General features: G+C 41.0%; 1 protein-coding gene across 4 annotated transcripts in view; it reads left to right on the forward strand.

Moving 5' to 3' along the window:
* The window catches only part of FCHSD2 (FCH and double SH3 domains 2), a 248,452-nt gene that overhangs the window by 107,342 nt on the left and 113,522 nt on the right, over window positions 1–27,588 (forward strand). For all 4 annotated transcript variants that reach the window (XM_055142000.1, XM_055142001.1, XM_055142002.1 and 1 more), the window contains exons 4-5: window positions 11,426–11,502; window positions 17,007–17,151. In XM_055142000.1, the coding sequence (XP_054997975.1) occupies window positions 11,426–11,502; window positions 17,007–17,151 (222 nt within the window). The remainder of the gene's footprint in view (window positions 1–11,425; window positions 11,503–17,006; window positions 17,152–27,588) is intronic.

Raw genomic sequence — 27,588 nt, forward strand, 5'->3', positions numbered from 1 at the left:
GGGTATGACACAGAAGAAAGGAAGGAAGAAATAAAGAGAGGAAGGAAGGGAGGGAGGGAAGAAAATTCATTGCATATGTTTAGATGTAACCTTCAAAGAACAAGTTGAATGTTTATTTACCTGATAAAAGTTTACCCCACCAATTATCTCCCACATTCCCCTGCTATTTTTATGTTATTAATATTTTAATATAAATTTTTGCCAGGCCCTTTCTCAGTTGATTTGATTCCTCTTTGCTCTTTCAAATCCTATTCTAATATTTTACATGGACTTTTCTGGATATTTCACTATCGATGAGGTAGTGGCTGTTTCTCTTCAGTATATGTCTACTAAATCTAGTAATGTTTGTATTATAATCCAGCAATCCTTTATAGTTCTGCATAATACCACAATGTTCACCTTCACAGATAACTGTCACCCAGCTGTGCAAGGCCCAAATCCAAAGGTCATCAGATCGTCTCTTTCTCTCTCCTCTTTCCTGAAGCTAAGTCATTGCCAACTGTGTCAATTTTCTCTGCTGACTATCTTTGTAACCAGATTGGTTCATTTTCTAGTGCCACCACCACAGCTCAGACTATCACCATCTCTGCCAGAATTCTGCATTATTCTTCCTTAGATTAAAAGAGTTTGTCTATCTGTCTGTCTGTCTTTGTCTCTGTCTCTCTCTGTCTCCTCAACCCCCTCTCCCACCACCCAGGCAGATTACATTTGAATTATGTTTCTAAAATCTGTTCTGGTCTGGTCTGGAGAGAGAGTATAAGTGGACAGGGCACTTGCCTTGACAACAGCCAGCCTGGTTTGATCCCCAGCATCTCCTGTGGTCCTAGTCCCACCAGGAATCGTTCTTGAATGCAGAGCCAGGAGTCTTGAGCACTTAGGAGTGTGCCACACCCCCCACCCCTAAAACAAACAAACAAAAATCTAACAAAATCTATTAAACAAAATCTTTAACTGAAGAATTTAATCTGTTACATTTAATTACTGACAGGATATTTCTTTTTTTTTTCTTTTTGGGTCGCACCCGGCAATGCATAGGGGTTACTCCTGGCTCTGCACTCAGGAACTACCCCTGGCGGTGCTCAGGATGCTGGGAATTGAACCCGGGTCGGCAGCGTGCAAGGCAAATGCCCTACCTGCTGTGCTCTCACTCCAGCCCTCTTCTGTGCTTTTTTTAATGAAATATTTTTATTTTCTTATTTCTTTTTTCTACATAATACAGCTATTTGCTTTGTGATTACATTTAATATTATAAAACTACAAGATTTTGATTTGAATTTATAAGAGCTTTTATTCAGAAACATACAAAAACTGCTCTTTTACAGCCATATTCCCATTCTTTTCATTGATGGATATCAGACAATATATCCTTGTGTGTATAAAAATGTTTTTAAATGTATTAGTCTCTTAAATTATGTGGGAAAATAAAACTCAACATGTGGTGTTGCAAACCAGAGCTACAGTAATGCTTGCTTGTTTTGTCTTTGTCTTTTGTTCTTTTTTTTGTTTGGTGACCACACTCGGAAGCACTCAGAGATGACCCCTGGCTCTGTTCTCTGGAGTAACCCCTGGTGATGCTGGGAGGACCATATGTGGTACCAGGGATTTGAAACCAGGGTTGGCTATACGCAAGGCAAGCACCTTACCTCCTGGACTACCACTGCAGCCCAGTGATCCTTGCTTTTAAACCAGCACATTTCCCCTTTCTCTTCCCTCTGTTGATGTTATTTTGATGACTAGAGGATGCGAGTACGTGCAGACAGACAGACAGACACACACACACACACACACACACACACACACACAGACCCTGTTGCAGTGTCAGGCATACTTGACTGCAGTGCTTGCCATCTGTCAGACTCCTTTAGCTGTGCTTGCACACATGCTCACTGAGGGCTACACCCTGTAATTGTCTTGCTCATGGGGATGGTGCCATACTCCTAGCCACAGTGCGTACACTTTTTTTTTTTGTAAATTGCAGTGTTTGCCAGGGGTTGTCATCTTTTTCAGTTGTACTATTCACACAGACAGACGATGGTGCAGCTGGAGTCACTGTGGTGCCAGGGAACACAAACCCTGGAGCTGTTGGTACCCGAGGCAGAGTCATGGTGATCTGGTTCGGCACATGCCAGCGGGGCCTCAGACCAGTCCCCGCAGGCATTCAAGGCAGGCACCGGATCCACTGGGCTACTCCCTGCACTCACTTTTTAAAAATCATTTAGAAAATAAAGTCATAAATTGTTAAAAATAGAACTAGCTTTTGTTTATCGGGAACTGTCTTCATTTCTCTCTTGTGTTTGAAGATCAGATATATTATTCTTGGTGGACTTTTCCCTGCTCCCCCCCTCGCTTTTGGTATTTAGAATAAATCAGCTCAGTGTCTTCTGACCTCTCGGGCTTCTGTTGAGAAATTTGCTGATGCTCTTCCTGAGCATCCTTCTGAGTGACCTGCTTCTCTCTCACTTCCTACAATTCCTTTTTGTTTCTTTCAAGATTCTTTGTCTTTGGCTTTTGACAGTTTGATTATCATATCTAGCAGTGCTCGTACTTTGAGTGACTCGTACATGGAATTTGTTGAATTTCTTAACCATTTGTATTCATGCCTTTTCTCCACTTGTGGGAATTTGGGGCTGTAGTTCTTGCTGTGATCTCTTGGACTCTTCTCTCTTCTTGGACTCTTCTCCTCTGCTAGTATTCCCACAGTATGTATATCAGCCTGCTTGGTGACATGCTGCTCATTTTACAAATTGGACTTTTCATTTAGGTATGTTAACTCTCAAGTTGATTTTTGTGTAAGTTTCAAGGTACTTGCTAGTATTCTTTATTTTTTTTGTATAAGACAATCCATTTGTCCCAGTGTTATATGTCCATATAAGTACAAACTATTCTTTCTTCATTCAGTTGCTTTTTTACTTTAGTGGAAATCCATTTACTGATTTGGTGTAGACTTATTTCTAGGCCCTGTTTGTTCTTTTGAACTTTATGTTGTTTTTTGCTAGATTCTTACTGTCATGATTAGCTTTATAGTGCAGAGGTACTTTTGAGTTCATATAATGGTAGACTTTTTAAAAAACTTTTTTATTGAATCACTTGTGAGATAGACCCTCACAAAGCTGTACATGATTGGATTTCAGTCATATAATATTCCAACACCCATCCCTCCACCAGTGTACATTTCCCAGCACCTTGTCCCCAGGTTCCCTCCCATCACCCCAGTGGTAGACTTTTGACTTCATTCATTTTCCTTATTTTTTTTTAAGAATGGGTTTAGCTCCACAACACCCAAAAAGAGAGAGCGAGCAAATGGGAATGCCCTGCCACAGAGGCAGGGTGGGATTAAGGGGACAGGGTGGGGGTGGTGGGAGAGATGCTGGGACCATTGGTGGTGGAAAATGGGCACTGGTGGAGGGATGGGTACTCAATCATTGTATGACTGAAATGTAAGCACGAAAACCTGTAAGGCTGTAACTTTGTCTAACAGTGATTCACTAATAAAAAAAATTAAAATAGTAAAAACCAGACAGAATAAATTCAGTGTAAATGTAGCAACTGGAAAGAAAAAAGAATGGGTTTAGCTATTCTAATACCTTTTTCTTTCTCTATACATCTTAAGGAGTGGAGCGATAGCACAGCAGGTAGGGCAATCACCTTGCACTCAGCCGACCCGGGTTTGATTCCTCTGCCCCTCTCAGAGAGCCCGGCAAGCTACCGAGAGTATCTCGCCCACACGGCAGAGCCTAGCAAGCTACCCGTGGCGTATTCGATATGCAAAAAACAGTTGCAACAAGCCTCAGGATGGAGGTGTTACTGGTACCCGCTCGAGCAAATGAGCAGCGGGATGACAGTGACAGTAACAGTGTCATACATCTTAAAATCTGCCGCCAGAAGCTTTGGAATTTAATTTGGATTGCAATGAAGGGGACATTTCCTATTTAAAAATAGTAAAGATAACCATTGTATAATTTGCACCGGTTTATTTTTGTTTGGTTGGTTTTTCACTTTTGAGGCCATACCTGGAGTTGCTCAGGGGTTACTCCTGGCTCTGCGCCAGGAATCACTTCTAGCGGGCTTGGTTAACCATATGGGATGCTGGGGATCAGAACCAGGCTGGCTGTGTGTAAGGCAAGTGCCTTACCTGCTGTACTATCTCTCCAGCCCCTAATGTACATCAGTTTAAGAAATTTTCACATTACATAATTTCAGTGTAACCTTGTACATCAATACCATAAGTATTTGTAAGCATTTGTTATAATAGAAGTAAAAATAAATTATATTTATTTATATATGGACAGGAGCAATAGCACAGCGTGTAGGGCGTTTGCCTTGCACACGGCCAACCCGGGTTCGATTCTTCTGTCCCTCTTGGAGAGCCCAGCAAGCTACTGAGAGTATCCTGCCCACACAAGCTACTCGTGGTGTATTCGATATGCCAGAAACAGTAACAAGTCTCACAATGGAGTTGTTACTGGTGCCTGCTCGAGCAAATCAATGAACAACGGGATGATAGTGCTTACAGTGCTATTTATATATATATATGATAAAAATAAATTATAAATGAAAATAATTAGAGATAGTACATGGGTTAAGGCATTAATTTGCTGGACTGGAGAGGTAGTCCATGGGTTAAGGTACTCACTTGCACACAGATCACTTGGCTTGATCCTCATCACCACTTATGGTGCCCTGAACTCCACCAGCAGTGATGTCTGAGTTAGACCAGGAGTAAGACGTAAGCCCTGCTTCCTGAATGAGTTCCCAAAATGGGGCTGGGAGGGTGGGATGGGGAGTACGGACAATCAATTTGCATAATACTGGGCATTTTATGACAAAAATATAGCAACACACAGAAACAGCTGCATGGTTTTCTATAATTCTGAAGCACTATCTGATAGCAAACTCTTTAGTGAAATTCAGATCTTGGTTTCTTTGTATGCTGAGGGGAGAAATGGGTGTACAGTCACCTGCGCCCTGACACTGCCACGCTCTCCTGCCCCATGTGCTGTGCTCCGTGGGCAAAAGGTTAAGCCATCAGTCCATGCCCTGTGTCAACAGAACAGCGGCTGCTTTGTGCTGCGTCCCTGTCAGAGCAACAGAGCAAGTGTTATTGAGCAGTAAAACAAAGCCAGGCTTACATCTGACTTTGACGGCTTTTTCAGAAGTTGTGCAGGGATGTTATAGGGAGTTCCAAAGAGTAAAAGAATACATTGGTAGTACGTTTTTATGGAAACCACTGCAGAATAGACTGTACAGGAAGCCAAATCACTGGTATTGAACATCAGTGGTGTTCAGATTTTAAAATAGTTATTGCATGTTTAGTCATACCAGATTTAGAAAATAATGTTCTATGGGGCTGGAGGGATAGTATAGCCGGTAGGGTATTTGTCCTGTACATGGCCGACCCGGGTTGGATCCCCAGTATCCCATATTGTCCCCCTCCCACTGCTAGGAGTGATTCCTGAGTGCAGAGCCAGGGGTAAGCCCTGAGCATCACCAAGTATCTCCCGTACTCCCCCCAAAAAGAAAAAGAAGATAATGTTATGTATTGTGGGGTGTGGTTTTAAAATCAGAACAAAACTTGGGGGAAACATTTAAAAAATACTTTTAGAAAAACTTTTAAAAAAATGCCTGTCACAGTTGGATTTTCCTTAGCTACTTCATTGGAGTGGATTTTATCTTTTTATAAATAATGTTTTTCTTCACAGGGTGTAACTCTAAGCAAAGTGTAAAAGGGAAACTGGTTAGGTGAAGTATAAAGTGCTTCTGAGGCCTGAGCTGTTCTTCAGGACCATGGTGGCTAGGGGCTGTTTCTTGTGCATCCTGCAGATTAGATCTTGAGCAGCTGCATGGAGCGAACACACACGTCACGATTCCTGCCTCTGTGAATGGTCCTGAATGAAGTCTTTCATCTAAAGATCTCACTGTGTGTCTATTTCATGAATCCCTCATCTCATCTCTGAAGGGCTCATTCAGTTTGATACAGTCCAACTTTGTGGACTTTAGAGCCCTAGAAATAGCTGTTATGGTTGATAATGCACAAAAGAAATAAATTGTGGTTTAAAGCTCTAGAGATCGCTCTTATGCTTTATAATGCACAAGAGAAATAAATTCAAGTAATTTCAGAAAAACATAAAGCGAGGTAAAATTTACTAGAAAATGAGGAGGAAGGGTTGCAATGATAACTTGGGGTATCAATGGAACCTTCACAAGGGCAATGATCACAGTGTCCAGTGGTATGGCCTCTTAGTGCCCATTTTCTCTGTGCTTGTAAGGCGGCCTGATGAAGTTATAGAAGCATGTGAAAGTGCTTCTGACATTCGTCGGATTTTTTTGAGTTTCTTTGTTTGTTTGTTTTTGGCTTTTTGGATCACACTCGGCCATGCGCGAGAGGAGCTCCTGATTCTGCACTCAGGAATTACTCCTGGCAGTGCTCAGGGGACCATAAGGGTTGCCAGGGATCGAACCTGGGTCGGCCATGTACAAGGGAAACACCCTACCTGCTGTACATATGCACCAGCCCCCATTCATTGGTTTTAACAAGTGTGAGTGCTGTCACTCTAATTCTCCTTGTCATCTGAGACTCATCAGATCCCATGTTTTTTATAAGATGTGACCACTTTAGCAGTGATTTAAACTGAGCTTCACCATGATTTTAAGAATGTGCTTTGTTAAAAAAAAAAACCACATATGATCTTTATCTTAACTGGGAATTTATATCATATATTGCCATTTATTTGGAGTAACCCACTTTATGATGCACACTTCTTGTTCTTATATAAATATTATTCTTTCAGTTTGGGGATCTTAGCTTTAGCTACTGCAGGGAAATTAATGTGTAGTGAGTCCTAACTATGGATTGAAGTTTTAATTTTTGATTGTTTTTCTCCCATTTTCTCTCTACTCTTGCATTTTCTTTCCACAGTAAAAAATGGTCAAGTTTGCAATTTTTCTAGGAAACATTTTTATTACATTAAAACCGTAGTCATAATTTTGGACCATGTTAGGTGTTTTTTTTTCCCCATTACAACATATGAAAATTAGGAGTCAGATAAATTTCAACCCAAATATTTCTTCACTCAGAATGGCAAAAACACAAAAGGAATTTGGGCATGTATATTAGAAATGGAATAACATAAGTGATTATCACTCATACAGTCATGAAGATTATTAATATCAATCAAATGTTATGCTGTTTACCTTGAAGACAGCTATTTAAAAGAATAAAGTCAGGGAAGATTTTTACTGATGGAGTTAATAGTAAACAAATGAAATTCATTTAAACTATAATAACAGTGTAGTAAGAATTTTGAATAAGAAGCATGGTGTAAAAACCATTTCAGATGATGTTTCTAGAGCCATCTGTCCATCCTATTTCTTATTCTTTTGGACTGAAATCAAGGATTAAATAAGAAGAAGGGTCTAAATATATCACATCTTCTGGTCATAGAAAATTTTATTTGTAAGTGTACGTTGACAGGTTATCTGGAATGAAGGCTCTTTCCTTTTCCTCCTTTCTAGGGGGAAAAAAAAAGCATGGTACGAGAGAGAGTGTGGGAGCAAAGTGAGCTGTTTGTTGACTGAGTAGAAACTGGCCTCTTAGAGAAAGACACAAGCTAAGAACCCAAAGATAAGGAAGTGTCTAGATTGTGGCCTCTTAGTACAGTTTCTCTCTGAGAGGAATTGGACAGAAATCCCTGGGAAACTAGTTTACTGCGGATTGGAACTAGAACTGTCAAAGACCATAAAGAACCCATCAGAGTCTATTGCAGACCTGGTAGGGGTGACCCCACTGGGCACGGATGCACAAGTGCATCAGGGTACTGACTGGAGAAGCACTCCAAGGTCCTGCCTCCCTTGGTAGATTCTGGGATTCAACTGCAGCTTTCAGTCATGTATCTGTGGGCCATCTGCATTTCTGTCTTCTTTGGCAAAATGTCTATTTGGGGTTGGGATCGGAATTAAAAAATTTTTTTCTTGCCTTTTTTGTTGTTAATTAATTTTTTAATCGAATCACCATGAAATACAGAGAGTTATGAAGTTGTTCATGATTTGGTTTCAGTTATATAGTGTTCCAATACCTGTCGCTTCACCAATGCACATTTCCCATCACCAGTGTCCCTAGTTTCCCTCCTGACCACACCGATATTGTTAAAACTGTGATTGGTTGCTTTAGTTGGTGAGCTGTGTGAGTTCTGTGTACGTTTGTAGATTCAGCTCCTGTCATGTGTCGGATGACACATAGTGTATAAGCTTTCTCCCAGTTGGTAAGGTCACATTTTGGTTTTCTGGTAGTTTCTTTTACTGTGTAGGAAGCTTATTAATTTGATGTTATCCCATTTGTTTACGGCTCCCCGCCATACCCAACTTCTTTTTGCTCTTGTTGGAAAATGGATGTTGTTGCACACACTGGGTTGTAGTGCGTCCCAGGGGCTTCATGCTTGTGGCTGGCTTACACACATTTCTGCAGTCCTCACTGGCCATCACATACTTATGCGCCCTTGCTTGCTTGTGATACACCAGAATCAGGCGCTCAGCTGTGGTGCCAGGAGTCCTAAGTGGTGGTGCCTCCAAGATTGAGCTCTGGCATGTAGGGTGGTACTGAAATTAAACTCAAAGCCTCAGATTTGCGGGGCAGGTGCTGTCTCCACGCTGCCTTCTGTCCCCTGGCTCATTTATTCTTGCCAGTACAGACTCCAGATATGTCTGTGACGGTGACGTCTGGGATGTGCCTGCCATCTTCTCCTATCTGCCTTTTAGGTTTCTTTTTTTTTTCTTTTTTTTTTCTTTTTTTTTTGCTTTTTGGGTCACACCCGGCGATGCACAGGGGTCACTCCTGGCTCATGCACTCAGGAATCACTCCTGGCGGTGCTCAGGGGACCATATGGGATGCTGGGATTCGAACCCGGGTCGGCCGTGTGCAAGGCAAACGCCCTACCCGCTGTGCTATCGCTCCAGCCCCCTAGGTTTCATTTTTAATAACTGATGTTCAGTCCACCTAGAGTTAAGGTCATGCACGATGTTGAGTAAAGGTCTAGTTTCATTATCTAAATGATTGTCCAGTTTTTCCACCTCATTTGTCGAAGAGGCTTTCCTTTCTCTGCTGTATGGACACCACTCCCTAGTCACTGATGTTTGCTGTCTGTCTACGGAGATTTACATTGTATCTGGGCTCTCTCTTCTTCTGTCCCACTGGTCTGTGTGCCTGTTTTTATGCCAGTATCACACTGCATCAGGTACTATTGCTTTGTAATAGGTTTTGAAGTCTCTTTTCATGATGTCTTTTCATGACCTTTTTATGTCTCTTTTTCCTTTTCTTTTCTTCTTTTCCTCTCACAGAATTATTTCTGGCTCCTTGGAGTCTTTGATGCCTTCATACAAATTTTAGATTTTTTTTTTTATTACCCGGAGAAATGGCACTGTTGTTTTAATAGGGACATGTGAGTCTGTCCATGGCTTTAGGTAAGGTCACCGTGTGTGTTTATTGTGTGGGATTCTTCTGACCCGTGAGTGGATGTGTTTCTGTTTCTTTGTGTCATCTATCTCTTCTAAAGCACTGTTTTTAGTGTATAAGCCTTTTACTTCCTTTGTTCATATTTATTCTTAGGTATTTTCAGGTATCTTATCTTTTTGAGGCATCTTTAAATGACTCAAATGTAAATTACTTTCCTAGTTTTCTTTTCTTCTAACTCAGTGTTGCTCAAAGTGGGTGATATCACCCCAGGGACCACTGGAGCAGTTCGGGACATATTACTAGCAAGCAAGGCTAGTAATAGCCTTACTTGCTGTCCTCAGGGACGTTTTCTGTTTATTCATATATTCACGTAAAGAAGATTTCTTGGGTAGGGGTGTGGAGTGGAATAGAGGCTCACTGGAAGATTTTTTTTCCTGCACAAATTAGTAGGTTGAATTAGTCTGCTCTAACTCATTGCATATAGAAAGACAAGAGACTTGTGTATATAGATTTTGTTTTTTGTTTTGTTTCATTGCATTGGTGGGATTGAACTCAGGATAGACATAAGCTCTACCCCTGTTAAACATCCCTAGCCTTATATTTATTGTGTATCCTGTCATTTCATTCAACTCTTTATTTCTAGTAACTTTTTGATGAAACAGAATTTTCTATTTATATGTATGTATGTATGTATGTATGTATGTACACATATATATATTATATCACATTCCACCCCCACCCCCAATCGCTTAGGTATCAGCTAGGACTTCAGAACTCTGTTCAAAAGGAATGATGAGAGTGAACATCCCTGTCTAGCCTCAGGTCTTAATGGAAAAGCTTCAGTTTTTTTCCTTTTTTTTTTTTAACCACTGAGTGAGTATGGCATGGATTTTTTCAAATTTGGCCTTTGTTATATTGAGCTAGTTCCTTCTATTCCAAATTTATTGAGCACTTAACACATATAAATGGCTGTTAGTTTCAACTCGTATTATTTAAAAGTATCACTGTATCACTGTTATCCCATTGATCAGTGATTTGCTCGAGCGGGCCCAGTAACGTCTCCATTCAAAAGTAAAATGCTTAAAATGCACTAACATGAAATAGTACCAAGGTTGATTTATTAATTTTACAAGCCGATGTATAGCTGTCTGCTCCAAATTGCATATATTGTTGCCTTTCCTGGTCTATGAGAATTCAACTTTGGAAATGCAGGTCATGCCACCGCAGAGGGATGGTCAAACTCTATGAGAGCTCTGTGGGTACATGTGGAGGAGGCAGCTGTGACCCTGTGGTGGGGCAGAAATAGATTATTGGGTTTTGTTTCTTTTTCGGGGAGTGGAGGGGGGGCACACCTGTCGATACTCAGAGCTTTCTCCTGGCTCTACACTCATGAATCACTCCCTTTGGGCCCAAGGCACCATTTGGGATGCCAGGCAGGGATCAAACCTGGGTCATGCATGTGCTAGGCAATCACCCTGCCCACTGTACTATCTCTCCACTTCCAGAAATGGATTATTTTTATGACTAGAGAGTTTGATGAATGAGAAGCATATCAGTTAAATTTTATTACTCTCAATTTTTGTGTACCCTTTTCCCAGTGCATGGAAACAAGAAGACTAACAATAATGAAACATGATTATTGTATTCTAGTGTGTATCATTGGTTCTTCACTTCTAAATTTAATAAGTTGGAAACGGAATTTGGTAAATAATATATTTTTAAGGAAAAAGAGCTTTTAAGTTTTTTGCTTTTTGGGTCACACCGGTGATGCACAGGGATTCCTCCTGGCTTTACACTCAGGACTTACTCCTGGTGGTGCTTGGGGGACCATATGGAATGCTGGGAATAGAACCCTGGTCAGCTGCGTACAAGGCAAATGCCCTACTCTCTGTACTATTGCTCCAGCCCTGAAAAAGAGCTTATTTTATGCCATGTTATATATTTCATAAAATTGTTGTTTATCTTTTTTTTTTTTAACAGGGTATCCAGAAATTGGCGAGTCAGTATCTGAAGAGAGATTGGCCTGGAATAAAAGCTGAGGAACGGAATGATTACAGGTAAAAATAAGTGTGTTGTTCTTGCCCATTTCTTATAGAATATTTTGTTTCGTTAGTGGATACCTGCCTATGGACAGTAAAGAAGTCAGATGTCTGTGGGACACACATCTTTCCCCAGTGACCTGAAGATGAAACAAATTATTGCAGCAGCAGTGAAACCTCATTCTTATGTCCTGCCATGGTCAATGAGCCTTTATTTCTGAATAAGGAGATGGAGTTTTGTGAACCTAGTGAAAGAGCTTGAACTTTCACGCATATGTATGATATGCTATCTGGAGCCTGGGAAAGTCAGTGTCCTAAGAACAGATTTTTTTTTGGGGGGGGGGGCTCACACCCATCGATGCTCAGGAGTTACTCCTGGCTCATGCACTCAGGAATCACTCCTGGCGGTGCTCAGGGGACCATATGGGATGCTGGGAATTGAACCCGGGTTGGCCGTGTGCAAGGCAAACGCCCTACCCAGTGTGCTATTGCTCTAGCCCCAAGAACAGATTTTTTTAAAAACAAAACAGAAGATAGTGGGAGGACTGGAGAGATAAGACACTTGCCTTGAATGTGGCCAACCTGTGTTCAATCCCCAGCACCCATTTGGTTTCCTGAGACCTCCCAAGAGTGATCCCTGGACACAGAGCCAGGAGTAAGCCCTGAGCACTGCTGGGTGTGGTCCCAAACCCAGAAATAAAGATAGGAGATAGTAGAATATAAATTTTGTCCTCAGTGATACACAGATCATTTTTAAGGTATTTCTGACTTATTTAAGAAAGTGTTTATTGGTTGTTTATGCTCAGGACTGCCCTTAATGCTGAGGACTCAGGCATTGAAGCAGAATCTCAGCTTTTGTGAGCTGGTCAGAGTTATGACCAGTTGCCTGTGAAGCAGCAGCAGGGAATCCATGGAAATTAAGGTCCTGAATGCCCACAGTATTGTAGCTGCTGATCAGGAATCTGAATTTAAAACCAAGCTATTGTTGCTAAAAGCTAATACCATCAGATAATTTCCTAATGGAGTTAGAAAACTAAAGGAAATGCAAGATACCCTAATAGTCCCTTACAGTTGCAGGATTCTTGGATAACTAGTAAGGAGGTCTGATAGCGATGAGTAATGTATAATGCAATATGGAGTAATCAAAAAGGAACAAAGGTATTCTTTCATAGACATTCGAGTATCTATACAGGTCAGATTAAATTATATAGAAGAGATTACATTCTACACAAAAGAGAAGCCTTCCATTGGGTAAGGTAGTGGCTTTACATGCCACTGACCCGTGTCACCTAACCCCTGGCACCTACTAGTTCCTTGAACCTGACCACGAGTGATCGCTGAATACAGAGACAGGGGTAAACCCTGAGCACCACAAAGTGTGGAAAAAATATATTTTTTAAAATGTTTACAAAGAGACAAGTAGAGCAGAGGCTTGCAGTGCTAACGTGATGTGATTGATACTGTTGGCATGAAGCAAACATCCTGACCAAGGAAGAATTTGCTGCAGAGTAAAGGATTCCAAATTGTAGATAGGCTACAGTCCAAGTTTGTTTAAAATACTGCTGACCAAAGGAATAAGGATCAAACAGCTCTGCTCCCTGGCTATCTCATGCAATTTAATTTTGAAAATACTTGCAGTATGCCTGGACCTTGTGGTAGGAACTTGAACTTATCTCTCAGGATTATCCAGGCAACCCTGTGAAATACAGGAAATCATTCTCTCTTTATTCCAGAAACCCTCTCAGGTTATGTGCCTTCCTGTGAGTCACAAGGCTGTGTAAACACTCGTTTATTCATGAGATAGAGGTGAAATATCTGCTATGTTCTGGTCATTATTGTTGGTCATTGGGATTGCAGAGAGTAGAATACAGAGCCTATCCTGATGGAGTTACAGGAAATTATCCCTTTAAACCCTTGCCCTGTTGGAACTTCGGAGGAAAACCTTGGCTTCCGAGGCTGTCTGAAGGAATGTGAGCAGAGTGCCAGTGTTGGACAAAAGGAATGTGGAGCAGAAATAGCACCTTAAAGTCATGGAGTCATGAGAAAGTTTGACTATTAGGTAACCATGAGCAGTTCAGACAGTTGCTGTGATGTATATGAGCTGGAGGTAAGGGCGATGGAGGACATGGGGGATATTTAGTTCGCTGTCATAAAAAGGGGTTCACATATTAGCTCCCCTCTTTACACACACAACGAAGGCATTGAAGAATTTCCACAAGAGGAATATAACATGTTCAACTTTGCTTTAATAATAGCATGAAAGGTAGATTAGAGAAAAGTGAGGAAGAATTTGGAAAGGATAGAATTATAGTAATTTAATACCTTATCTCTCATTCGAACCATGAAAATTACAGTCAAAATTAGATTGTGGAGGAAATTTCGGAGATATTTAAGGGGAACCAAAACTAGAGGACTTACAATTGATTTGGCAGAGTTTGGTGTTTTGAGTTCGTCAGATTTGTTCTGAAGCAAACTATAAACAGTTTTCTGTAACTGAAATTATGAAAGTCTGAAATGACATCTTAGATCCATAGTATAGGCAAATGTTACTTTTGTTACCAGTCTCTTTGCTAATAATTATTGCATCTGTTTCTATTCTAAAATCATCCTGTAGTGAATGACTCATGCCTGTACCAGTTATATCTTTGTGCACCGTGAACACTTAGGGCCCATCTGTATGGTAAATTTTAGAGGAGGATGTGCTGGTTAGAGGTTCATCTTATTTGGTGCCAGAGCTGGACTAAGGCTTAATAGGTTTAAAATGTTGATATTGAAAGTTACCTTTCATAAACTCTGTACCAATGTATTTTGTGTGGCTTCTAAGTTGATTTGAAGCTACCCATTTCTTTTTACATTTAGCCATTGGTGTGTGTCATCGTTATTCAGTGTTTTGCCAATATGACACAACAAAGCTTCACTTGATGTCCTTCACCACTTCACTTACCTAGGAACTGGACTTCTGTAACAATATTTTCTCTTAGTTTTATTTATCTTTTAATCTTGAGAATAGTTTTTTTCAGTCCTTGCTCTGTGCAGGCAGCTGCACAAAGCAAAATTTTTTAAAGAAAATTTTGCTAAAACAAAAATTTTTTTAAGAAAAAATAATTAGGGGATGGAGCACTAGTACAGCGGATAGGGCATTTGTCATGAACACAGCTGACCTGGGTTCAATTTCAGGCATCCCATATGGTTCCCCAAGTCCCATCAGGAGTGATCCCTGTGTATAGGGCCAGGAGCACCGCCAGGTGTGGCCCCAACAAACAAATATTAGTGATTTTGGAGGCAGCTTGGATACCTGGACCCAAATCTATCCTCATCTCTCTCTTTCCTCTCCCCATTTCATCTCTGGCCACTTCTTTTATTCCTTGTTCAGTCTCCAGCTCTCAAGCTACAGTTGCACTGCTATTCTTTTTGAGGGGCAACACTGTGTGGGGTGGCTCCCAAGTGGTGCTCAGGGGGCCTGGGGGCCCCACCAGCGATTCTTGGCTAACTGGCCCTGTTGCTTAGCGAAAGGGTTCAGTGCGAGTTCAGGGCTCTCTAGGCCACCTGGCCATGCTGGGGGCCCGAAGGCTGCACTTGGTGGCAGTGCACAGGGGCCAGCACGGCTACACCCTGTGATACTTGGAAGGCTTTTTAGTGCCAGGAATGGATCCCAGGTCAGGCAGTTCTCGGCACTCCCCCTATGGCTGTGCCATCTCCTGGTCCTGCATTGCTGCTGTTAACATCTCTCAGCCGGAGTGAGATTGGTCCCCCTCCCGACCTTTACTTTGGTTCCCGAGGCTTTGAAGAGTCCCCGTCTACTCTCAGGAACTGTACCTGAACACTTACTCAGCACCACACTCTCCCCGGTCATCATCACTCTATAAGTTAATTTTGTTTGTAATTTTTTTGTTTCAACATCCTGGCAATGTGTAGGTCTTAGTCCTGGCTCTGTGCTCCATGGCTCCACTCCTGGCACATGCCAGGTCGACCACGTGCATGGCGAACACCTTATCCCCAGTACTATTGCTCTGTTCCCCTAATTTTAGACTATAAATATACTTCCCACGTTTTCTGGGGTTGCCTTAGTATGTGGTGCTAGTGGTGTGCAATAGTTATGTTCCTGGGTTAGGTCTATGGTTTCTGGTGGGTTTTTTGTTTGTTTGTTTGTTTGAGTTTTTCTTTTTTACACTTTTTATCCTGAGATTGTCGTAGATTCACATGCAGTTTACATGAATATTACTGACTCTCTCAGTGCATTCTCTGAGAAAATCAAATACTGGTATCGCTTAGGAGGACATGTAGTGAATTTACATCCTAGATTTCTCTAATTGATGCAGTAAGTCCATAGAGAACATAATTATCAGTATCCTGCTGACAGTTCTTGCTGGTGCATCATGTTGTTCTTTACCTAAAAGTATGGTGAAGTATTTTCTGTTCAAATAAATGGTATTTTCATCGAAATAGATTTGTTATTTGCGGAAAATAATTACATTGCTTGAAAAATACAGTTTCGAGTTCTTCAAATTCTAAGTAGAATAAGAACCCCGCCTCTTTTTTTACACCAGCTTCCATTGACCCACAGCTAGCACTTTATGTAGCATGTGGTTCCTCACAGTGCTATAGCTGGGAACTGTGTGATGCTGAAAGGGAACTCTCAGGGGATGAATATTATAATCTTATCAGTGCTAGTATCCCAGTTTTAAAGACAGAGTAGCCTCCGTTGTTACAATAAGCTGTGACATAATCAGCATAGGCACACATACTAGGTAGGCTGAGGAATTTAGCAAAGGTATAACGGAGGGTTTGATAACTCCAGGAAGAAAAGTCTAATTTAGTCTTTGACTTTATCGAGAAAAATTGTTGAGCCTGTTAAGCAAAAGGTGAAGCAATATGTTTGAAATGACTCCAAGCCACCAGGTGATGCTGGCCAAGTCATTCCCACAGAGAAGGGGAGGTAGAGTTGGAGGCCATTGCTTTCTTCTGTGAAATAAGACTTCTCGTGCACATATGCAGTTGCTTGTGACATTTTCCCCAGTCACAGTAACTTGGATGTAATAGGATGTCAGTGAGAGAATACTTAAGAAGTGTGCCAACCATTGTATCTTAGTACTGCCACATCCTGGCATGGTCTGGAGTGGCTCTCCAAAATCTCTCTGAGCCTCAGTTACTACACCTGCAAAATTAAGCAATGCCTTCATAAAGGTGTGAAACTGATGTTCATAATAATGATCCTGAGATAGTGAAAGTTTGAATTGCTAATTTTTATCAGAATTAGCTTTGTATCGAACTGTAAACCTTGTATAACTTTTGATACTAAATCATATAAATCAAAGTAATCCATTGTTGAACGATACTTGAAGAATAGAGTATATTTGTTTCTACCTATGTATACTAAAATACTAACATTATTTTCTACAAACCATTCTGAGTGTGCTTACCACCACGAAGAACACGTTCCTTCTTTTGTGCCAGTGAGCAAAAGGCCGGTCAATTTTTCTTTCTTTCCACTGCCTGATACTTCTGTCTCTCTTTGCACTTAGGAGCATGTATCCTGTTTGGAAGTCTTTCCTCGAGGGAACAATGCAGGTAGCCCAGTCTCGGATCAATATATGTGAAAACTACAAAAACTTCATTTCTGAGCCTGCGAGGACGGTGCGAAGCTTAAAAGAACAGCAGCTTAAAAGGGTATTGTTTGATTTTTTATATGCATTTGAATTTGGAGTGCTGTGTTTATAATATTCAAGATTTTGCCCAATTGCATTTAACAAACTTGTGCTTTTCCCGTGTGGCCAAACTGTCCCTAATTCCAACATGTTTCCTCTAACTAGTGTCTTTTACTAAGTGACAGTCAAAGACAGACATTTCATTTGATTCTGAAAGCTCAATAAACTCAAACCTGAATTTTCAGTGTAACTCAGATAACTAGATCTAAATAATCAGTTCACAGTTTTGTTTCAATTTTTATGTTAAAATAGTTACAAAGCTACCAGTCCAGTCTTAAAAAATATTTTAGTTTCAGTAAGCTTTTTTGAATAATTAAAGAATATTGACATATTTTGACTGATACAAAGAAAATTTATTTCCCAGAACTGTATACTCTGAAGTCTAATTAATTTGATTTTTATAGAAAAGAATCATTATTGGGGGCTGGAGCAATAGCACAGCGGGTAGGGCGTTTGCCTTGCACACGGCTGACCCGGGTTCGATTCCCAGCATCCCATATGGTCCGCTGAGCACCACCAGGGGTAATTCCTGAGTGCAGAACCAGGAGTAACCCCTGTGCATCACCAGGTGTGACCCAAAAAGCAAAAAAGAAAAGAAAAGAATCATTATTAAATATTTTTATAAGATTTCGCTCTTAAAAGTAGGTGATTGAACTGTACTCTTGTAGGAATAATTGCAAAAATAGATTATCATGTTGCCTAATAAGTAATTAGGTTTTTATTATAAAAGCGTTAATACTTTCGACAATATTAAAATGCTTAAGAAAATTATTTCAGAAGCCATTCATTGTTTTTGTTCTAATTGTCATTTGGACTTTTTGGAACTTTTTTACAGAAAAATACTAAAGACATAGTTTTAATTTTATTTTACAAGTAAAACTAGGGACAAAAAACCTTCCTTGTTGGCTAAATATAAATTTAGGATCCGGAGAAATAGTACCATGGTCCTTTGCATGAGGCTGACTGTGGTCTGAGCCCTCCGCCACTTGATCCCTAAGTGCCACCAGCAGCAGCTTCCACACACAGAGCTGAAAACAGGTGAACACTGTCAGGTGTGGCTCAGAATTCAAAAAAAGAGAAAGGTAATTTTAGTAGAGTGAGATTAATAGTTACTTACATACTGTATGTATCTGAAATCTGAATTTCAAGCACTTATAGAATATTAATTGGTTTAAACATAATTATCTAAAAATGCATGCATTTTACTTTTACTCAAAAGTGTCTCTTTCCAAGCATACATGGTAAAGAAACTACATAATCAATGCAAAACCGGTGTTTTCCAGTCAGAAAAATATATTTTGTGTGTATTTATGTATTCAGAGAAAGGGTAGGACTTAGGAACCGGGAATTAGTATTGGTATAACTTTAACTAGGAAATACTGTGTCTCAAATTGTCGACACATTCTCACCAGATCTAATTGAATTGGAAAGCTTCTTCTTTCTCAGTATCCAAATATTTTGAAGGAGTTGACGCCAGGCATTCCTCAATAGAATAGTCTCTGACCTGAATTTAACATTTCAAAGAATGAAATTGGCATATTTTCATTATTTTTGAATTGATTTGTTTTATATCATAACTGATAATAACAGTACACATGTTCCATCAACGAACTGTTACACATGGTTTCCACTACAGATGCAAGAAAAAAAAAAGTGTTCTCACGCTTTCTGCCTTTCTGATTGGGACAGCCCATATTGAATGGGAAATACAAGAGAAAAAAAAAGAGAGAGAAAGAAAGAAATGTTACACATGTCAGGACTCTAAGGTTACAAGTGACAGGAGACATCTACTCCCAGTTGATTTAAGCCAGGAAGAGGGTGTATAACTAGAAACGTCATTGTGGATCAAATCTAGGCAGGGATAGATTCAGATGCTCAAGTGATAGTTAAATGAAAGTTAACTGATGGTTAAATGATACTCAAATGAAGGGATTTCTTTTTCCACCCCATTCATTAATTCTACTTTTCTGGATGGCATCATTCTTTTGTTTCAGTTCTTTGTTTTAGGGCCTCACCCAGCTGTGTTCTGAGTTTATTCCTGGCTCTGTGTTCATTGATCACTCATGGTGGTGCTTGGGAGACTACATGTGGTGCTAAGGGATCTAACTGGGATTGGCATCATGCAAGGCAGGTGCCTTAAACCCTATACCATAATCTCTCGGGCTCCCAGTGACTTCGTTCTTTTTTTTTTTTTTAATTTTTTAATTGAATCACCATGAGAAAAGTTACAAAGCTTTCAGGCATACAGTCTCAGTCATACAATGATCAAACATCATCCATCCCTTCACTAGTGCATATGTTCCACCACCAAGAACCCCAGTATACCTCCCATCCCACCCCCAACCCCCGCCTGTGTGGCTGATGAATTTTACTTTAATCTCTCTTTACTTTGATTACATTCAGTATTTCAACAGAAAACTCGCTATGATTATTTGGACGTTTCCCCCAACAGTCAGACCTGCCGAAAAGGCATCAGTTGGTAATATGTTTTCCATTGCTGTGAATGAAGAGCATTTGAGGTTGCGTGGCCACAAGAGTGGCCGCATGGTTTTGGGCTTCTGGTATTTAGTAATTAAGTCCAGAGAAATTTCTGCCAGAAGTCGCATCATTGCAAGCTCGTACCTCTGTTGAGCGGGCCTTATAAGATGGCGGTCGCCACACCGTGGGTGAAAGGAAAGGCCGAAAGAGAAAAACCTTTCCCCTCCCAGGATGGCATGGGGCCGTAGCTTAGTTCACAGTGTGGAGGCATTTCTGCAAGTAGCCGCTGGGTGCTGAAAGTAGTCATTGGGCCTCCGGGATCAGGGTCGCTCAGGAACGGAGGAGCCATTCGTTTGCGGTTGCTCAGATCTCGTCTAGGCGGAAGGCAGCGCCGGTACCACCCCCATCCCGAGATCCCCCGCGGGCCCGGCAGTGACTTCATTCTTAAGCAACTCTTTACACATGATGGCCCTTCAAGGTGCCAGATTTGCCTGTCTTACAACAAGCAGTTTCACATTTTACAAAAAAGGTCAACAGAACTATCAAAATTAAAGTTCGTGACTTCTCTTGAGTCCCTGACACCAGACGGTTGTAGTCCTCAGGTAGACTACATGGTAAAGTCGAGCTGGTTCCCAGAGTCAAAAACAAGAGAAATAGGAACACAGCAAACAAAAGCAAAAAATAAGCACTAAAATGGATTTCTTCAATAAATTGTAGATAGGCCGACCCGGGTTTGATTCCTCCGTCCCTCTCGGAGAGCCCGGCAAGCTACCGAGAGTATCTCGCCCACATGGCAGAGCCTGGCAAGCTACCTGTGGCATATTCAACATGCCAAAAACAGTAACAAACAAGTCTCACAATGGAGACGTTACTGGTGCCCACTCGAGCAAATCGATGAGCAACGGGAATACAGTGACAGTGACAGTACTGCAGTGTACTCAAGAATGCTGTCTTGATTTCAGTTTATTCAGATAACTACCCAGAAATGGAAAGGCTAGATCATATAGTAGGGCTGTTTTCAGTTTTTTAAAAAAATGATTCAAAAAACAGTATTTTGAGAATACTGTTTTTCATGGCAGCTGCACCATTGTTTTGTTCCGATAAACAGTGTACAAGAGTTTTCATTTTTTCAGAGCCTCACCAGCGCTTCCCTTTTTTTCATTTTCATTTATTTTATTGCAGCCTGACTGAAATGTAGCATATCAGTTTCAGATATAAAACATAATTATTCAATATTTGTCTATATTATGAAATGAGCACTGCAGTAAGCTAGTTAACATCTGTTGCCAGTTATAAATTATTTTCCTCATAACTTTTTATGATATAACTTCATATTTATAGTTTAATCAACTTTCCTATATTAAAGTATTATTACCATAGTCACCATGCTATATATTTCTTTCCATGAATTATCTTGTAATTGTGAGTTTGTATGTATATTTTTAATCCTCTGCACATTTCACCCACCTCTCACCAGTGTTTAGCACTATAGCACTGTCTTCCCGTTGTTCATCAATTTGCTCGAGTGGGCACCAGTAACATCTCCATTGTGAGACTTGTTACTGTTTTTGGCATATCCAATATGCCACAGGTAACTTGCCAGGCTCTGCCGTGCGGGCAGGATACTCTTGGTAGCTTGCCGGGCTCTCCGAGAGGGATGGAGAAATCAAACCCGGGTCAGCCGCGTGCAAGGCAAATGCCCTACCCACTGTGCTGTCACTCCAGTCCAGTAGTGCACCACTGTCTGGCAATCACCATTATATCCTCTATATTCATGAGCTTAAATTTTGGCACTTTTTTACCCCCCATTTATTTGTTTTGAAATCACACGGTTTTTATTTTTCCCTGATTAATTTCATTCAGGTTGATGCCCCTGAGGTCCCTTCCAAGTTATTGCAGATGGCATGGTTTCATTCTTTTTATGGCCAGTAAGTATCACTGTGTCACTGTCATCCCGTTGCTCATTGATTTGCTTGAGCGGGCACCAGAAATGTCTCCATTGTGAGACTTGTTACTGTTTTTGGCATACCAAATACATCACGGGTAGCTTGCCAGGCTCTGCCGTGCGGGCGGGATACTCTCAGTAGCTTGCCGGACTCTCCAAGAGGGGCAGAAGAATTGAACCCAGTTAGTATATGGCCAGTTAGTATTTCACTATATATTTATACCACTTTCCTATATCCGTTCATCTATCTGTATTTTGGATGTTGTAAATAACAAATACTGAATATGAGAGCACCTCTATCTTTTCCTGCATTTTCTTTTTTTTTTGTGGTTTTTTTTGTTTGTTTGTTTTTATTTTTGTTTTTGTGTCACACCCAGCGATGCACAGGGGTTACTCCTGGCTCTTCACTCAGGAATTACCCCTGGCGGTGCTCAGGGGACCATATGGGATGCTGGGATTAGAACCCGGGTCGGCCGCAGGCAAGGCAAACACCCTACCCGCTGTGCTATCGCTCCAGCCCCTTTTCCTGCATTTTCATTAATAACAAAGTACTTAGGTGGAATTTCTATTATGGTAGTTCTGTTTTTACTTTGTTGAGGCACGTCCATACTACTTTTCAGAGCAGCTGCACAAATCAATGATTCCAAGGAGTCCCTTTTCTCTACTTCCCCTTGACATTTGGGTTCTTTCCTTGTTTTGTTTTTGGGGGCCACACCTTGTGATGCTCTGGTCTTAGTCATAGCTCTGCACTCAGGGATCATTTCTGGAGGGTTTGAGGAACTATATGGGATGCTGGGGGGGCTGGAACCATAGCACAGTGGGTAGGACATTTGCCTTGCACGCAGCCGACCCGGGTTCGATCCCTCCATCTCTCTCAGAGAGCCTGGCAAGCTGCTGAGAGTATCCTGCCTGCGTGGCAGAGCCTGGCAAGCTACCCGTGGCGTATTCGATATGCCAAAAACAGTAACAAGTCTCACAATGGAGACGTTACTGGTGCCCACTCGAGCAAATTGATGAGCAATGGGATGACAGTGATACAGTGATGGGATGCTAGGAATAGAACCCAGATCAGCTTCGTGCAAGACCGGCATTCTATCTGCTGTACTACTGTTCTGGCCCCTTTTCTTGCATTTTTGAGTAGAGTCTGACCCATCTGAGGTGATGTAATATTTTTCTACCTTTTTATTTTCTGTTTGTTTTTTCTTTTGTTTTCTCTCATCCTTTCTCTTGATTTTGATTGCATTTTATTAACTAGAGGTGATGTTGAGTAGGGTTTTTTCCCTCCCTCTTCCTTACCTGTGGCTCCTTGTCTATCTTGGGGAAATGCCTATTGAGATCATCTGTTTTTAAATTTCGATGCAGCTTTGTTGTTTTTGTTGATTTGTTTTTGCTATAGAGTTGAGTTCTTTCTTGCTTGCTTGCTGTTAACTCCTTTTCAGATAGATAAGTGACTTGCAAATATTTTCCCTCTAAATGGTATGTTGCCTTTTTAATTTTGTCAACAATTTCCTTCAGTGTACGCAATTTTCTTATTTTTTATTGTTCATTGTATATTTTTGCTTTCGTTGCTTTTGCTTTGGGAGTCAAATCTAAATATGACCACCAAGGTCCGTGTCAAGGAGCTTGCCACCTGTGTTTCCTTTAGTTTTATGGCTTGGGGTCTTTCAAGTCTTGAAACTTAATCCATTTGAGTTAAGTCTTGCCTTGCTAGACGCTGACGCATCCCAATGCCACACTCTGCCTCAGTGCGCTCAGCCCTCCACCATGTCCCTGTGTCTTCCCCTCCTCCTAGCGCACTGTCCTATCCCCATTTCCCCTCCAGCGGGATGCTTTCGATGAAAGACCAGTACTCAGTTCCCGTTGCCTTTGAGTCTTTGTTCTTCTCTGTGTTGCTCTATATTGCACTGTATGAGGAGATCATTCTGTGTCTCTCTCCTTCTGACTAACTTCATTCAGTATGACACTCTCCAGATCCATCCATGTAATCGCAGATTGCATGCTTTCATTTTTTTCTGATAGCTGAGTAGCATCCCTTGTGTAAATGTTTTACAGTTTCTTTATCCTGTCATTTGCTTTTTGTTGTCGTTATTATTGTATTTTGTGTATGTGTGTTTTGCATCGCACTGTGCTCAGGGCTTACTCTTGGCAGTGCTCAGGGACCAAATATGGTGCGAGGGATCAAGCCAGGGCCAGCATCTAGCAAGCACAGCCAGTTTTAAGCGAAGTAGCTAGCTTCCATTCACCCTCTATAGTAACTAAATAAATGTTCGCGTTCATGTTCATTTAAAAATTCTGTTTTGACTCTTTCCTTTCTTAATACTTGAGGATAACCCCAGACACATTTTATTTGTAACAGGTCTGAGCACTGTGGAGATTATAATGAGAATTTCATAGCTTTTTCACCGTCATTTTTGTATGTGCACAGTTAGTAATAAATTAAAACTACATCCAAGGTCACTAATGCTTTGCTGCTCTTACACTTACTCAAGCTTTTATCGATGTATCTCTCATTTATTCTTGCTTACCTTCCTTGAAATAACTGATGTACATCTTTGAAATGCCGTGGGGTGTGTGGAATGCTGCTGTGTTCATTGTACTCTCATTTCACCCTCACGATCCATTCTGTTAGGCACAGAAATATTGTTTTGCAAATGAAACTAAAGCTAAAAATTGTTAAATTTAACTATTAAATGACATAGCAGGAACTTGAATATACTGTTTCCAAGTCCTCTGCAATTTTAGAAAACACTTGAGGTTTAATATTTAAGCCTCTTCACCTCAGTTGACTGCTACCTCCTTCCTTGAGTAGAATTCCTTTGCTGTGGTATGCTACTTAGTTCCCTTATTTCTTCTGTTCTTTTTATTGTTAGAAATAGTGTTGATACATCAGTAATTGGTTTTAGGTTATTCTATTTCCCAATTAAATGGTCAGGTTTCTCTACAATTTTTATATTTATTATTTTTAATTGGTGGGTGGGTTTTGATTTCTTCTGCTTTTTAAGAGTCATTCTCAGGGCTGGAGCAATAGCACAGCGGGTAGGGCATTTGCCTTGCATGAAGCCGACCCGGGTTCGATTCCCAGCATCCCATATGGTTCCCTGAGCTCCGCCAGGAGTAATTCCTGAGTACAGAGCCAGGAGTAACCCCTGTGCATCTCCAGGTATGACCCAAAAAGCCAAAAAAAAAAAAAAAAAGTCATTCTCAGTGCTGGAGTGATAGTAGAGAGGGTAGGTACCTGCCTTGCACACTTCAGCTGAGCTAGATCCCCAACATCCCATCTTCCAAGCCTGCCAGGAGTAATCCCTGAGCACAGCTAGATGTGGCCCAAACAAAACACAAACAACAAAACAACAACAATAAATAAATATTTGGTTTTGGACATTACCATTAAGTCTGCAGTAAAATTAAATTTTCTCCCAAAGTTTTTGTTTTCATTTATTGTTTTGGGAATCACACTTGGTGGTGCTTGGGGAACCATGAAATGTCAGGGATTGAACCCGGGGCTTCCACAGACAGAGCATGCACTCCTGCCCTTTGGGCCATCTCCCTGTTCCCTTCTAAGTTACTTGGGGGGACGTGTTTCCTGGGCTCTATTACAAAGTCAGAGAACCTATTGGTTTCTTGAACTTTTGGTATATCATTCAAGTTACTGTCTTCAACTTAGTAGCAAGTACATCTCTCTTAGTATCTTGTATCAATGGGGATTATGCAGTTGTTTTCCCTTTTTGTTTTTTGTTTTGTTTGGTTTTGGATCATACCTAGCTGTGCTCAAGGCTGACTCCTGGCTCCGTGCTCAGGGATCCCTCCTGACAGTGCTCAGGGACTTCATGGAATGCAGGGGATCAAACCCAAGTTAGCCACATACAGGGCAAGCACCTGATCCACCATACTCTCCCTGTGGACCAAATTTTCTTTTCCCTTAGAGTTATATCTCTTGGGTTTGTCACACATACTCACATGGGTGTATATGTGCATATATTTCATGTATTTTTAAATAATATGTGTATATAATTTTTTTTCATCTCATTTCCTTCCTTTTGTTTCTTTTCTGGTTTTACTTGGGGGGGGGGGCAGAGGAGGCAGAAATCCTCCCCAGTGGTGCTAATAGCACCAGCAGTACTTCGGAGGGGATGTGGTGCCTGGTATCGAACCTGGGACCTTGCACGTACTAGGCATATCCTCTGCCATTTGAGCTGTCTTCCCCCAGCCTGCTCTCATCATCTTAGTGTAAATGTAGGCTCTCCTCTCTGTGTCTGCTGAGTACTGATAAGCCTAGAGAAGGGGCTGGGCATGTATCATTTAAAGATTTTTCTTAACATAAGCATTATTAAGTTTATTTTTAAGAATATAACTGTCAGGGCTGGAGTGATAGCACAGCGGCGGGTAGGGTGTTTGCCTTGCGCGCAGCCGACCTGGGTTTGAATCCCAGCATCCTGTATGGTCCTCTGAGTACCACCAGGAGTAATTCCTGAGCGCAGAACCAGGAGTAACCCCTGAGCATCGCCAGGTGTGACCCGAAAAGAAAAAAATAAAAAGAATATAACTGTCAATCTCAGGAAACTGGATTTCTACAGGAAAATTTTACTTTAAAGAATTGAAAGTCCAGGCTGGAGAGATCCTCAAAGAACCAGTGCACATGCCTTGCATACGGGAGGTCAGTCCTCAGCACCACGGGGAGTGACCCCTGAGCAACGCCAGGTAGGGCCCCCAAACCAAAATAATAGTAGGGATAGCTATAATAATAAAAGTTTAGAAAGGCTACTGAAAGTTCACGTAATCTTTTTGTTGTTGTTGTTGTTGTTTGGGGGCCACACCTGGCAGTGCTCAAGTAATCTTTTTTTAAAATCATAAATTAAGCTTGATAGCTTTTATTTTAGAAATATTTCTGGTAATTTACTATGTGAAGAGCACTCTCCTCTGAAGAACCCAAAACATTCTGACTGGAAACAAGTTTACTTGTGGTGGAGCACATGTGGTTGCAAAATAACTGAATCTTGGAAGGGATTATGGGAGATCTCAGTGTTCACACAGGCTTTCTCTAATACTGTTTGATAGGCGTCTAAGACTAGAAGTGTATGTAAAGAGTGAAAAGTGAGTAGGAATCAACCAACCAGAGTTTTTTTTTAGGTTTTGGGGAAATCCTATTAGATACGATCTCTCACAAAATGTATTTGATGCTGTTACACCCATAGAAAGAAATTTAATCACCTTTTATAGATGAAAATGAGTTAGATCATCTTTTTAAGGTGTTTGATTACCCAGGCCTAGGGAGAGATGTTTTGTTCTCCAAAGAGTGAGGATGTGAAAAGTGAGTGGCTGTGAATATGCACGCTCAGACACTGAAGGTTAGACTAACCCTTTTGCCCGAGGTTTTATATCCCACGAAGGCCTCTTACTTGTAGTGTTTAGTTCCCTTTCAAAGTACTTGAAATAGCTTCCCTGCTTAGTTCCTGCCCACCACTATAGAAGTCTTGTGCTGCCTGTCAGTTTAGAAGCACTGTTTTGTTTTCTGAAGTCTGGCTTCACTGTTCTGTAGGAACATTTTGAGCAGTTTTTCAAAGCATTCTCATTAAACACAGTTAAATTTTTTAGGCCACCCCCTATTACTTAATTTTTAATTATATCAAGGCTTAGCAATTTGTGATTTCCCCTCCTCCCCCCAAGGTGAGGATCTGAGGGTTAGCAGTAGCCCAGCCCTCAGGAAGGCTGAAATCGATTATTCCAATTCTATAGACAGTTCCCCAGGTTTCACAAGGGACATGGCCAAGTACATGAGTCCCATGCTTACAGACCCAGTGATCAGTGCCAAAGCATCACATATGTGTGCTCCATTGTAGCTTCACCTAAATACAGTTTATCTCTCGGACTCTTTGGGCCGTCTTGCTAACCAGCATAGTTGACATTGTGTCTTCATTAAGTGTCTTCTGAAACTCAGACCTAAGAAGTTAAGTATGAAGGTCCAGTTCTTAGGCAGAG

The sequence above is a fragment of the Sorex araneus genome, chromosome 6 (genome assembly GCF_027595985.1).
Source record: "Sorex araneus isolate mSorAra2 chromosome 6, mSorAra2.pri, whole genome shotgun sequence".
Classification (NCBI taxonomy): Eukaryota; Metazoa; Chordata; class Mammalia; order Eulipotyphla; family Soricidae; genus Sorex; species Sorex araneus.